This window comes from Oncorhynchus mykiss, chromosome 26, assembly GCF_013265735.2.
Source record: "Oncorhynchus mykiss isolate Arlee chromosome 26, USDA_OmykA_1.1, whole genome shotgun sequence".
In the NCBI taxonomy this organism is placed as follows: domain Eukaryota; kingdom Metazoa; phylum Chordata; class Actinopteri; order Salmoniformes; family Salmonidae; genus Oncorhynchus; species Oncorhynchus mykiss.
In genome coordinates this window covers 41925550-41939897 of record NC_048590.1, presented here as the reverse complement: position 1 = coordinate 41939897, position 14348 = coordinate 41925550, and the positions used below count along the sequence as shown (strand labels likewise).

Genomic DNA, 14348 nt, shown 5'->3' with positions numbered 1-14348 from the left:
GCATAATATTTATATCAGCCCTCTGGTTACAATGAAGAGCAAAACGTGCCGCTCTGTTCTGGGCCAGCTGCAGCTTAACTAGGTCTTTCCTTGCAGCACTGGACAATAATCCAGATTAGACTAAACTAGAGCCTGCAGAACTGTCTTTTTAGAGTGTGGTGTCAAAAAAGTAGAGCATCTCTTTATTACAGACAAACCTCTCACCATCTTTACAACCATTGAATCTACAGGTTTTGACTATAACAGTTTACAATATAAGGTAGCGCCAAGTAATTTAGTCTCCTCAACAACCACACCATTCATTACAAGATTCAGTTGAGGTCTAGAACTTAGGGAATGAGTTGTACCAAATACAATGCGCTAAGTTGTAGAGATGTCCAGGACCAGTTTATTACTGGCCACCCATTCCAAAACAGACTGCAACTCTTTGCTAAGGGTTTCAGTGACTTCATTAGCTGTGGTTGCTGAGGTGTATATGGTTGAATCATCAGCATACATGGACACACATGCTTTGTGTAATGCCAGTGGCAGGTCATTGGAAAAATTAGAAAAGAGTAAAGGGCCTAGAGAGCTGCCCTGCGGTACACCACACTTTACATGTTTTCTTTAATGGAAGTGTCAAACCCTTTGAGTTCTATTAGATAGCTCTGAATCCACAATATGGCAATCTAAGGTTGAAAGCCATAACACATATTTTTTTCAACAGGTTAGGGTCAATAATATCAAAAGGCTGCACTGAAATCTAACATTACAGCTCCCATAATCTTCTTATTATCAACTTATTTCAACCAATCAGTCATTTGGGGAACGTTGAAAAAAAAAAATGTGTCAGAAATGGAGCTTACATGATTCCTTATTCCACATGTCAGAGATGTGATGTTTGTTCTATATGATATACTGTATAAGTTCCTGGGGAGAATACAACACTACGTAAGTAGTGAGAAATACATCCTGCCTAAGACGCACAGGGGTAAGTAAGGGAGCATCTGAACTGTGAGACAACGGGCCAGCATTCCTGTGGAACGCTTTAGACACCTTGTAGAGTCCATGGCTCGATGAATTGGGAGGTGTGTGTGTGGGGGGGGGATGCTGGCATTCTAGGCAGAGTTCCTCTGTCCAGTGTCTGTTTGGGGGTATCATCGGATGGGGCCACAGTGTCTCCTGACCCCTCCCGTCTCAGCCTCCAGTATTTATGCTTTAGTAGATTGTGTCGGGGCCAAGGGTCAGTTTGTTATATCTGGAGTACTTCTCCTGTCTTATCCGGTATCCTGTATGAATTTAAGTATGCTCTCTCTAATTCTCTCTTTCTCTCTCTCGGAGGACCTGAGCCCTAGGACCATGCCTCAGGAATACCTGGCATGATGACTCCTTGCTGTCCCCAGTCCACCTGGCAGTGCTGCTGCTCCAGTTTCAACTGTTCTGCCTGTGGCTATGGAATCCTGACCTGTTCACCGGACGTGCTACCTGTCCCAGACCTATTATTTGACCATGCTGGTAGCCTAGTGGGACCATGCTGGTAGCCGAGCTGACAAGCTAGTGGTTAGAGCGTTGGACTAGTAACTGCCTGAACAGGCAGTTAACCCACTGTTCCTAGGCCGTCATTGAAAATAAGAATTTGTTCTTAACTGACTTGCCTAGTTAAATAAAGGTAAAATAAAAATAAAAAAATTAACATTTTGGCCATGTTCTGTTATAATCTCCACCCGGCACAGCCAGAAGAGGACTGGCCACCCCTCATTGCCTGGTTCCTCTCTAGGTTTCTTCCTAGGTTTTGGCCTTTCTAGGGAGTTTTTTCTAGCCAACGTGCTTCAACACCTGCATTGCTTGCTGTTTGGGGTTTTAGGCTGGGTTTCTGTACAGCACTTTGAGATATCAGCTGATGTACGAAGGGTTATATAAATACATTTGATTTTGATTTGTTATTTTGCCCATCTTAATCTTTTATTTTTATTGGCCAGTCTGAGACATGGCTTTTTCTTTGCAACGCTGCCTAGAAGGCCAGCATCCCAGAGTCGCCTCTTCACTGTTGCCATTGAGACTGGTGTTTTGCAGGTACTAATTAATGAAGCTGCCAGTTGAGGACTTGTGAGGTGTCTGTTTCTCAAACTAGACACTAATGTACTTGTCCTCTTGCTCAGTTGTGCACCGGGGCCTCCCAATCCTCTTTCTATTCTGGTTATAGCCCGTTTGCGGTGTTCTGTGAAGGGAGTAGTACACAGCGTTGTACGAGATCTTCAGTTTCTTGGCAATTTCTCACATGGAATAGCCTTCATTTCTCAGAACAAAAAGAGACTGACGAGTTTCAGAAGAAAGAAAGATGCTCTAAATACTCAACTAGTCTAAAGAAGGCCAGTTCTATTGCTTCTTTAAACAGCACAACAGTTTTCAGCTGTGCTAACAATTGCAAAAGGGTTTTCTAATGATCAATTAGCCTTTTCAAATACTAAACTTGGATTAGCTAACAACGTGGCATTGGAACACAGGAGTGATGGTTGCTGATAATGGGCCTCTGTACGCCTATGTAGATATTCCATTTATTTATTTTTTAAACATGTAAATAACATTTCCAGCTACAATAGTCATTTACAACATTAACAATGTCTACAGTGTATTTCTGATCAATTTTATGTTATTTTAAATGGACAAAAAAATGGCTTTCCTTTCAAAAAAACAAGGACATTTCTAAGTGACCCCAAACTTTTGAACGGAAGTGTATGTATTTCTATCAAAACGTTCTAAAACATAGTGCCCTGCTGAACACGCCCAGTTATCTTCGAACCCTAATGACTGATTTACACTACAGGGCCGAGAACAAGAACTGTACCGGCTCAGTTATTTTATTTTCACATTGTCCTTTCCAGCAGAGTTCCAGCAACTGTGGTGGATGGATAACCAGGCCAGCCCAACACAGTACAGTACAGCTTGGCTCAGTATTGTGAAAACAGTACAAAGTTAAGAGTGACAAGAAAGCTATAGCACCAGTAGAGGCGACAGGGACAGAATATTGACCATTCCTGATGGGACAGTCAACGCTTGACCTATGGGGAACACACACTGACCGTCTGGTTTATCTGGGTCGCGGTTCAGCACAGCGTAGCGTGGCAGATCGATGCCTTCCTGCTGCAGGATACGATATACCTCCCTCCTACAAAACAGACAAAACATAACATTCAGCATTCAAGTGAGAGAGTCAGCCATCTCACTTAACATGAACGCTATATATCGAAGGCAGCACACATCACCACGTGACACCAGTCCAAACAATGCTGGTCACACATCACCACCAGTAATCACCATAATATAACATCATTATTCCACATAAGACCTCCAGAACAGCACAGTATTAACCATGATGCTCTGTGATAGCTACACCCCTCTATATAGAACGCTAGGGTTGTCCCGATACATGGCAAATATGGTAAATATTGTGTCTTATTACTTGGATAATAAACACGTGACTCTGGGTAACAGAATAAGGCCGTTTGTTTCCCAACATCAGGACTGTTTTCCTCAAGAAATGAAGTCTGCTTCTTGTTTTATTAGCTTGCCATGATACTTCTAAATCAGAGTATTGTGATACTGTTGTCATGACAACCCTACAGTGTGCATCTCTAGTTTTGGTTGTACCTGTCCTGTATGTAGTACTGTGTGTTCAGGTCATTGATGAGCAGTGGGTTTCGGAGATTGGCGTAGCTCACTGCCTTGTCCAGCGGGAATCCTACAAATTCAAATGCAACACCAACTGTTAGCAAATCCTATACGCAGGCTACACAGTATGTGTAAACTTCGCCAGGGGCAAGAATGGGACACATTAATGAAGACAGACAAGTGAAAGAAATTGAAATGAGTGGGCAAACATTGTTCAACTGGGTTTCTCCAACACTTTGCTAAAATCAATGGTAGCAAATTTAGTCACATTAGTCAAAACAGGCTGTTTGTGGTGTCAGACAGAATTACTCAAGATGGGTTGAAGACGAGTAATGCTGACACAGCGTGGTACGAGAACGGGCTGTCTGTGTGTGTGTATAATGTAGTGTGCATGTGACTGTTTAAATATGTGTAATCACTTTTTGGACTATAGAATAATGGGTGGGGTAATTAAGTTGAATACAGTCATTTCATCAGTGAACAGAGTTGGTGTGTGTGTGTGTGTGTGTGTGTGTGTTCCACCTTTGGAGTGGAAGGAGACGAGGCAGTCACACAGGGGCCATTTGTCCACGGGCTCGTTGAGAATGACGTCCTCAGGGAAGATGACCACAGTGATGTACTCAAACCTGCACAGACGCTCCAGAATCTGGGTCATGGGCTTTGACTTGGACTTCTTCATCATGGAACAGATGCCCACCACGATCTGTCGCTCCGGAGGCTGAGAGGGGGGGGGAGATCACTTTATTGAGTTAGGCTACTTTGTCTATTGACGACAGTCTTGAGTAGCTTTACAACCAGTCAACCAACTAGTCAATGAAATGGTTCAACAGTTGTCACAAAAGTGCTTTACAGTTGAGTAGTCTCATGATGTCTTACATGATCTTGTGCTGTGGAATTAGCCCTAATATCTGTAGCCTCCAATGTGATGGTATCTACAGTTGAAGTCAGAAGTTTAAATACACCTTAGCCAAATACATTTAAACTCAGTTTTTCACAATTCCTGACATTTAATCCTAGTAAATGATTCCCTGGTCAGCTAGGATCACCACTTTATTTTTAAGAATGTGATATGCCAGAATAATAATAGAGAGAATTATTTATTTCAGCTTTTATTTCTTTCATCAAATTCCCAGTGGGTCAGAAGTTGACATACGATCAATTAGTATTTGGTAGAATTGCCTTTAAATTGTTTAACTTGTGTCAAACGTTTCAGGTAGCCTCAAAACAAACTTCCCACAATAAGTTGTGTCCCATTCCTCCTGACAGAGCTGGTGTAACTGAGTCAGGTTTGTAGGTCTCCTTGCTCGCACACGCTTTCTCAGTTCTGACCACAAATTTACTATAGGATTGAGGTCAGGACTGTGTGATGGCCTCTCCAATACATTGACTTTGTTGTCCTTAAGCCATTTTGCCACAACTTTGGAAGTATGCTTGGAGTCATTGTCCATTTGGAAGATCCATTTGTGACCAAGCTTTAACTTCCTGACTGATGTCTTGAGATGTTGCTTCAATATATCCACATAATTTCCCTTCCTCATGATGCAATCTATTTTGTGAAGAGCACCAGTCCCTCCTGCAGCAAAGCACCCCCACAACATGATGCTGCCACCCACGTGCTTCACGGTTGGAATGGTGTTCTTTAACTTGCAAGCCTCCCCCTTTTCCTCCAAACATAACGATGGTAATTATGGACAAACAGTTCTATTTTTGTTTCACCAGACCAGAGGACATTTCTACAAAAAGTACAATCTTTGTCCCCATGTGCAGTTGCAAACCGTAGTCTGGCATTTTTAATGACGGTTTTGGAGCAGTGGCATCTTCCTTGCTGAGCGGTTATGTCGATATAGAACTCGTTTTACTGTGGATAGAAATACTTTTGTACCTGTTCCTCCAGCATCTTCACAAGGTTCTTTGCTGTTGTTCTGGGATTGATTTGCACTTTTCGCACCAAAGTACATTTATCTCTAAGAGACAGAACGCATCTCCTTCCTGAGCGGTATGACGGCTGCGTGGTCCCATGGTGTTTATACTTGCGTACTATTGTTTGTACAGATGAACGTGGTACCTTCAGGAAGAAATTGCTCCCAAGCATGAACCAGACTTTTTTCCCCCTGAGGTCTTGGCTTTTTTCTTGTGGTTTTCCCATGATGTCAAGCAAAGAGGCACCGAGTTTGAAGGTAGACCTTGAAATACATCCACAGGTACACCTCCAATTGACTCAAATGATGTCAATTAGCCTATCAGAAGCTTATGAAGCCATGACATCATTTTCTGGAATTTCCAAGCTGTTTAAAGGCACAGTCAACTTAGTTTATGTAAACTTCTGACCCCCTGGAATTGTGATACAGTAAGTGAAATAATGTCTGCAAACAATTGTTGGAAAAATGACTTGTGTCATGCACAAAGTAGATGTCCTGACCGACTTGCCAAAATTATAGTTTGTAAACAAGAAATTTGTGGAGTGGTTGAAAAACGAGTTTTAATGACTCCAACCAAAGTGTATGTAAACTTCTGACTTCAACTGTAATAGTAATAGAGGTTACCATATCAGGGCCAGTTGTCTAATGTACTTTCATGCGGGTGATTCATGTGTGACATCATGAGGCCTGATGTAATCTTGTGTCGTCTCGTCTCATGCGGTCTCACCGAGTCTGTGTCCTCGTCGTCCTCGTACAGCTCCATGTCGGTCCTCATGCTGCAGCCGTCGTAGTCCTCCAGGCCCTCGCTCTCATCGTCCTCGCAGCCCACGAAGAATCTGGGAGCGCCGCGCTGGCTCTCGCCCGGGCTGGTGGGCTCTGACATCACAATCCCCGGCGGCAGCCCTCAGCGTCCCGCCGCGCCATCGCACACCAACACACCGCCGGGGAAGGCCGCCGATGGAGGCGCACAAGGCCTACTAGGAGCTGATTGGCTGGTGACTCAAGTCTCGAGGTGGGCTAAACTGCTCTGTGGGGTGTATTGGGTTGGGGGTGGTAGGGGGTTGGGTGAGGAAGGGAAGGGGATACAAGAGCTGGTCCTGGGGCAGGGGGAATGTGTTGAGGGTTAAGTTGTAATAGGTGTGTGACAGACTATGTTAGTCGTAGTGGTGATGGTGTTTCTGGGGTGGGGTTGCTGAGGCCTCATTCTTTACTTAGCGGTTAAAGATCTCATGTTTCGGGCCTGGCCTGGGGCTGGGCTTCTTGTGTGGTCTCAGGACTAGTAGGGGTAGATCCAACTATAATGGGACCACAGCCCATTCCTCTATGCTTGTCCAAGATCAACAGAGTCTAGAAATGAAACAGAGAGATTATAGAGGATATTCAATAGCAGGTACCCCAGGGGTACACGCAATGCGGTGAATAAAAATATGATTCACATGTAAATACAAAAATCTATAAAAAAGTTGAAATAGTACTGCTACTACCAGCAGTACTACACCTGCACCTTTATTATTATTGCTTCGCATACAAGCCAGTGAATTCTATGCGTTACAGCTGGATGAGTCAGACGTGGCGGGCCTGGCACAGCTCCTGGTATGTGTACGTTACGTTTATGGGGGGGTCAATTAAGGAAGACATCCTCTTCTGCAAACCAGGAGAGGATATTTTTGAAGTACTGCACAGCTTTGTGACATCAAATGGACTTTGGTGGTCAAGATGTGTTGGTATCTGTGCTGATGGCGGAAAGGCCATGACAGGGAGACATAGTGGAGTGGTAACGCGTGTGCAAGCAGTTGCTTCCGACGCTATTTGGGTATATGGCAGCATCCACTGAGAGGCTCTTGCTGCCAAGGGAAATACGTTTTGGACACTACAGTGAAAATGGTTAACTTTGTTAAAGCAAGGCCCCTGAACTCATGTATTTTCTGCACAACGCAATGATATGGGCAGCGACCATGTAACGCTTTTACAACATACAGAAGTGCGCTGGTTATCAAGGGGCAAAGTATTGACACGTTTTTTTAAATTGAGAAACAAGCTTAAAGTTTTTACTGACCATAATTCTCACTTGTCTGACTGGTTGCATGATGACGAGTTTCTCACACGACTGGCCTGTCTGGGTGATGTTTTTTCTCACCTGAATGATCTGAATCTAGGATTACAGAGACTCTCCGCAACTATATTCAATGTGCGGGACAAAATTGAGGCTGATTAAGAAGTTGGATCTCTTCTCTGTCTGCATTAACAAGGACAACACACAGGTCTTTCCATCATTGTATGATTTTGTGTGCAAATTAACTCAAGCTTACGGACAATGTCAAATGTGATATAGCGAAGCACCAGAGTGAGTTGTGTGCGCAATTACTTTCCTGAAACGGATGACACAAACAACTGGATTCGTTATCCCTTTCATGCCCTGCCTCCAATCCACTTACCGATATCTGAAAAAGAGAGCCTCATCGAAAATTACAACAAGCGGTTCTGTGAAAATTTAATTTAATCAGAAGCCACTGCCAGATTTCAGGATTGGGCTGCGCTCAGAGTATCCTGCCTTGGCAAATCACGCTGTTAAGACACTGATTCCCTTTGCAACCACGTACCTATGTGAGAGTGGATTCTCAGCCAGCACTGACATGAAAACGGAATACAGGCACAGACTGTGGGAAATGATATAAGGCTGAGACTCTCCGATACAAACCAAAATTGGGTTGTTATGAGCATCCTTTCAAGCACAAGTTACTCACAATCTTCAATGAACATATAAGGTTTTACATGTAAGATGGTTAAAAAAAGACAAAAATGTATTATTATTATTATTATTATTATTATTATTATTATTTGTGCCCTGGTCCTATAAGAGCTCTGTCACTTCCCACGAACTGCGTTGTGACAAAAACTCACTCATTCTTATGTTTAATAAATGTATTGTATAGTGTGTGTGGCAGGCTTACAATGATGCCAAAAAACATTTGAGAGTGCGCTGACCCTGGTGCTAGAGGGGGTACGCCGCTGGAGTGCGCTGACCCTGGTGCTAGAGGGGGTACGCCGCTGGAGTGCGCTGACCCTGGTGCTAGAGGGGGTACGCCGCTGGAGTGCGCTGACCCTGGTGCTATAGAGGGGGTACGCAGCTGGAGGTAGAATATTTGAAGGGGTACGGGACTATAAAAAGTTTGGGAACCACTGGCCCATAGGATTCCCAACAGCATCCATATTACGACGGGGTAGGGACTAGAGGCCCAGTTCCATACTGATAATTGCTCTGTAAAACTGGACACTGCGTCCGACGCCCCAGAGTGTGACCAAGCTCATCTGTTAAGAGCACACAGCAGTGGCATGAGGGAGCATCGATTCCCCTCCAAACACTAAATGTTACACCGCCTGCCCTGACATCAGCAAAACCCCTCAGGGGTTAGAAAACCTCAGGAAGAACACATCTGTTGTATGTGTTGTGTGGATGATTTGACATCAGCGCTGAACTGTGGTCGCAGGTCTGTGTCCCATGACAGAGCACCACTGGCCTACATCGCCGATTACTAAGCTCTCGGTTAGCTGTTACCACTCATTACAACCTGCCACATCATACAGAACTTTGGAAGACAAGCCTCTTGTAGAGACAATATTCAGCCAGTTGATTCCCATCAGGAGAGCTGTTATTCACAGACTGTTACTAATATTCTGTGCCTGGCTGAGTATTATAGAATAGCCTAGTCAGGCTACAAAATATGTTGCCTAATTACTGTACAAAAGCATCTTACATGCCTGGACATGTCAACAACAAAAAACCTAGCGAAGAAAATGGAGAAGCCTAAAACGTTCCTATATTGTAGGTAATCACTAGGTAAGGGTAGAGGAGGAACTGCAGGTGAGTGTGTAGAACCAGTTGTCTCTAATTACTCTACCTACTTGAACGATGCTGCATTAAAATCACATCATAGAGAGACAGAAATGTCAACACAAAATCCTGTACTTGCCAGCACTGACTAAATGAAAGCTAGGCACAAACAGAACACTGCTGTTTGATATCTGCCCCCAACTCCCATACAAAGCTCAGTTCTGCTGACTGTGTGAAAGTAGCAAAGTCCATGGTACATTGGCCATCATCACTAATGGTAGGCTAGATGCTGTTACAGTGACTATTAGCCGTGAAAAAGCTCAAAGACAATTTAGGCTATCCATGTGAGTAATGGCACAGTTAGGTAAACAGCGGCAGGAAACGTATAGACTACAATAAATCTCACATCCAATTCTAACCACCCACCACACACACACACACACACACACACACACACACATTTTTTTTTTTTTTAGTTTAGGCTACGTTCCCCAACAGAGGTCATTCAAAAATAGCCTAATCATATAGGCTAGAATCTAACTGAAAAATCATAATTAGAGTTGATTCATCTTCACAAATCTATCAATCTGCACACCAAAGTAAGCCGGTTAACTTCTCTAGGGTAGGGGGCAGCATTCGGAATTTTGGATGAAAAGCATGCCCAAATTAAACTGCCTGCTTCTCTGGCCCAGAAGATATGATATGCTGGTAGATTTGGATATAAAACACTAAAGTTTCCAAAACTGTTAAAATAGTGTCTGAGTATAACAGAACTGATTTGACAGACGAAAACCTGAGAAAAATCCATTCGGGAAGTAGTTTTTTTTGTTGGTTTTGTAGTTTTCTATTCAATGCCATTACAGTATCCATTGACTTAGGACTCAAATTGCAGTTCCTCTGCCTTCCACTAGATGTCAAGTCTTTAGAAATTGTTTCAGGCGTGTATTCTGAAAAATGAGGAAGTAAGAGCAGTCTGAATGGGTGGGCCCTAAAGTGTCAGAGCTTTTTCATATGTCCGACAGAGAGTGCCTTTCTTGTTTATCTTTTATATTGATGACGTTATTGTCCGGTTGAAATATTATCGATTATTTAGGCTGAAAACAACCTGAGGATTGAATATAAACATCGTTTGACATGTTTCTATGAACTTTATGGATACTTGGATTTTTGGCTGCCTGTTTTGACTGCATTTGAGCCTGTGGAATACTGAAGAAAACGCACTAACAAAACTGAGGTTTTTGGATATAAAGAGACTTTATCGAACAAAAGGAACATTTATTGAGTAAATGAAGGCCTGCTGAGTGCAACCATATGAAGATCATCAAAGGTAAGGGATTAATTTTATCTCTATTTCTGACTTGTGTAACTATTCTACTTGGCTGGTTACTGTTTGTAATGATTTGTCTGCTGGGCTATGTTCTCAACTAATCGTAAGGTATGCTTTCGCCGTAAAGCCTTTTTTAAATCTGACACCGTGGTTGGATTCACAAGAAGTTCATCTTTAAACCTATGTAAAATATGTTTTGTTTTCTGAATTTTTATAATGAGTATTTCTGTATTTGAATTTGGCGCCCAGCAGTTTCACTGGCTGTTGAAGAGGTGGGACGCTAACGTCTCACGTACCCAAGAGAGATTAAGCCCTACAAGCTGAGAGGGGACGTACCATTAGAAGGATTTCTTTCTATTAACAATCTCTCACACACCAGTCTTGATCTGTCAACAGAGGACAGTCAGTAACACATGGCATCAAATAGTATTAGATTAAAACCCAGGTAAACATAAGGAAAATCCCTTTTACATCTTGGCATGCAGTTTATTTAAAGTAAACTCTTTCCCTAGTTAACTTAAGGGGATTACCCAGGGCTTTGGAGCTGGGGTTTAAACTCCTCTATTACACCTGTTCACTCAGGGCTGCAGGGGCAGCATGGGGTGAGAGCTATTCCTTTCTCTTGGGTCATTAGGCTACACTGGCTAACAGTAAGACTCATCTCAGACAAACTTACAAATAGGTTTTATGTACCTGTGCGGTGCATCCAGGTAGAGTCCAATAGAGTTGAAAATTTAAAACAAAATAATCTTTGCTACTTAAGATTTCTCTTGTTCCATATCAATGTCAGGTAACCAAATAATGTTTTTATATTTAGGTAGTGAGTTGGTACAATCTGATGTTGCTGACTTGATGGCTGCACAGAACACTAGTCCTATAAACAGTATGCCAAATTCTAGCCCATGATGTACTCTTAAGGAGCCTATCGTTACCCCTAGAGGTCCAAGGGCCGTATGTTATTTTCAGAGGTAGACTGGCTCTGACAGCCAAAACAGCCCATCACTCCATCTAAACTTTAATCAATTGTCACTTGCGATACAGTCCTAGAACCATAAAGCCCTCTACTTTCATATCAGATCAATTATTTCACAAATGCAAAAAACACTTACTGTGCACTGTTTCAACCCGGCTTTATCAGTTGCAGCCAACAGTATCTTTCAGTAAGATTCTGGCTGCCTTCGTTACACACAGGTGTTCTGAGCATTCTAGATAGCTAATTAGCACAGGTGGTCCCTCTGTCATCCATATTCACGCAGTGTAACATGGAGATATGTCTGTGTGGGAACACTACACCCCCCCCCCCCCCCCCCCCACCCCACACACACACACAAAAGGTCTCAATTTAACGTTTTATAATAAATAAATATATATATAAATAAATATATATATATATATATATATATTATTATTATTATTTTTTTTTTTTTTTATGTACTCCCCCATACATAAGACATCTTCGTCCAATAACTTGTGTAATGGAACTGAGATTCATGATCAAATTCATTATACTAATAAACATTTACATAGTCTTTTTGTGTGTGTAATGAATGTCTATTAAAGCATAACATAAATAAACAATTACATCCAAATGTAAATATGTGTTATTAATATAATGAATTTCGCATACTATTTATAGGGCTAAGTGAACACTCACATCCTGCATTGACGAGAGTTGTAAACTGTTGCAGATGCAGATGCACGCAGCAGTCTTTCATCAAATCAATGTTACATCTTGCGAGATGTTGATTGTCCTATTCTTTTAGAGCCCTGATATGTCGTTGTGTCAACATGAGGGTTGAACCTCGGCCCTCTTATCCACAGAGCAGTGAGAGAAGACTTAATTTGTTGTCGGCTTCAAAACCATGATCAAAACTAGCTAACATTAGTGTGAATAAATCAGAAAGCTAGGTTAGATTAGCTAGCTACGTTAGCTATTTTATCCGAACACCTCGAATAATACTAGCTATAGTTAACTACCTATGCCATCTTAAATAACAGCGCAATAATAATAATAATAAATAACATTGGCATCATAGCTAGATAGCTGAACACACAACAGTAACGTTAGCTAGCTACGTTTGCAAACCCGGCTGTACTAGCTAAGACTGGTAACGCTAGTTAGCTATGTAATCAAGTCTGTATTCGTGCCATTTTTGTATGTAATCAATGCCCCCGTGACTCAGCTAGCTAGTACTGTAGTCATTATACCAGATATATAACTGTCGATGATAATTAAGCAACAAGTTACTTACGAAGTGGCTATATCGTTTTGTTGACGTCTTTTCGCCTCTTTCCCTTTTGACAGCTTTCAAGCGATACCTCACTTCTTCTTCGATGAAGTTTAACAGCGGTTGGCATCCAATAAATGTTGCATTATCGCCACCTACTACTACTACTTCTTCTTCGGTGGAGATTATCGGCGGTTGGCATCCAACGTTGTGGTGCATTACCGCCACCTACTGTACTGGAGTGTGAGACAGAGAGAAACTAAATCCTATCTGACAGCCCCGTTGCTCTTAAAAAAATAGAAAATATTTGAGACTATATCTAATGACGTTCTACTCAATCCACTCTTTAAAATAATTTCCTGTATCCCCTTCTCCCTCATACTAGATATCAGCCTCTTTCTTTCCCTCTGATACTGCCCACACTGTAGCAATACATGCTTCACGGTCTCTGTTTCCTGGCAATAATCACACTTTCCTGTTGGATGCTTTCCTGTCACATTTAAGTCTTATTTAACCGGCTGTGTCTCACCCTTAATCTTGTAAAAAATAGACTCCTCTCTTCTGTCCCTTCCTGCTGTCCTCCCCTCCCCGACTTTCCTCTGTACTTGAAATAAATGCCTGCCCTTAGTATATCTATTCCACTGCTCCTGCCATCTCTGCACCATCACTGTCCATATCAGTCTTTTTGCCTCTGCCTTGCTCATTGAAACTACAACATCCCCATTTCTTAGTGCTTGTTTAGCCAGTACATCAACTGCCTCGTTCCCTTCCACCCCTCATGGGCTGGGACCCAAGTAAATCTTATCTGAATACCCATCTGTCTAATCCTGCAATGGGTTTGTAGCACCTCATAAGCAGGTCTTGTCTGCTACGTGATCTAAAGGACTGGAGACTCATTAACACTGCACATGAATCAGAGCAAATAACTACTCTTTCTGGCTTGACTTCCTCCACCCACTGCAAGACCAACAGTATGGCCATCAATGTTGCCGTATATACAGCCATAGGGTCTGTAATACGTTTCCTGACTTCCACCCCACATTCCTGCACTACAAATGCTGACCATCTTTTGGCCACAAAATCCTGATACACAATATCCAAGGACAGGAGGTGGCAGGTAGCCTAGTGGTGTTGGAATAGTAACCAAAAGGTTGCAAGATCAAATCCCCGAGCTGACAAGGTAAAAATCTGTCATTCTGCCCCTGAACAAGGCAGTTAACCCACTGTTCCTAGGCTGTCATTGAAAATAAGAATTTGTTCTTAACTAACTTACCTAGTTAAGGGGAAAAAAACAGATGTCTGTTAAACAAATCAGATGGCTCAACACTCTTCTAGATCAACTACTGGAGGTGGGAGTAGCCATGGTGGTTTTACATGAAAAGCTACCGTTGGAC

The 14348-nt window shown here is 42.4% G+C and overlaps 1 protein-coding gene across 6 annotated transcripts in view; it reads right to left on the bottom strand.

Annotated features, from left to right (window-relative positions):
- LOC110513173 (inositol hexakisphosphate and diphosphoinositol-pentakisphosphate kinase 2) overlaps positions 1-13135 on the bottom strand; it is a 50303-nt gene extending 37168 nt beyond the window's left edge. For all 6 annotated transcript variants that reach the window (XM_036964164.1, XM_036964165.1, XM_036964168.1 and 3 more), the window contains exons 1-5: positions 12979-13135; positions 6295-6914; positions 4171-4366; positions 3628-3718; positions 3060-3145 (exon numbers count right to left, since the gene is read on the bottom strand). In XM_036964164.1, the coding sequence (XP_036820059.1) occupies positions 3060-3145; positions 3628-3718; positions 4171-4366; positions 6295-6450 (529 nt within the window). In that variant the 5' untranslated portion in view covers positions 6451-6914; positions 12979-13135. The remainder of the gene's footprint in view (positions 1-3059; positions 3146-3627; positions 3719-4170; positions 4367-6294; positions 6915-12978) is intronic.
- Between the last annotated feature and the right edge of the window lie 1213 nt (positions 13136-14348).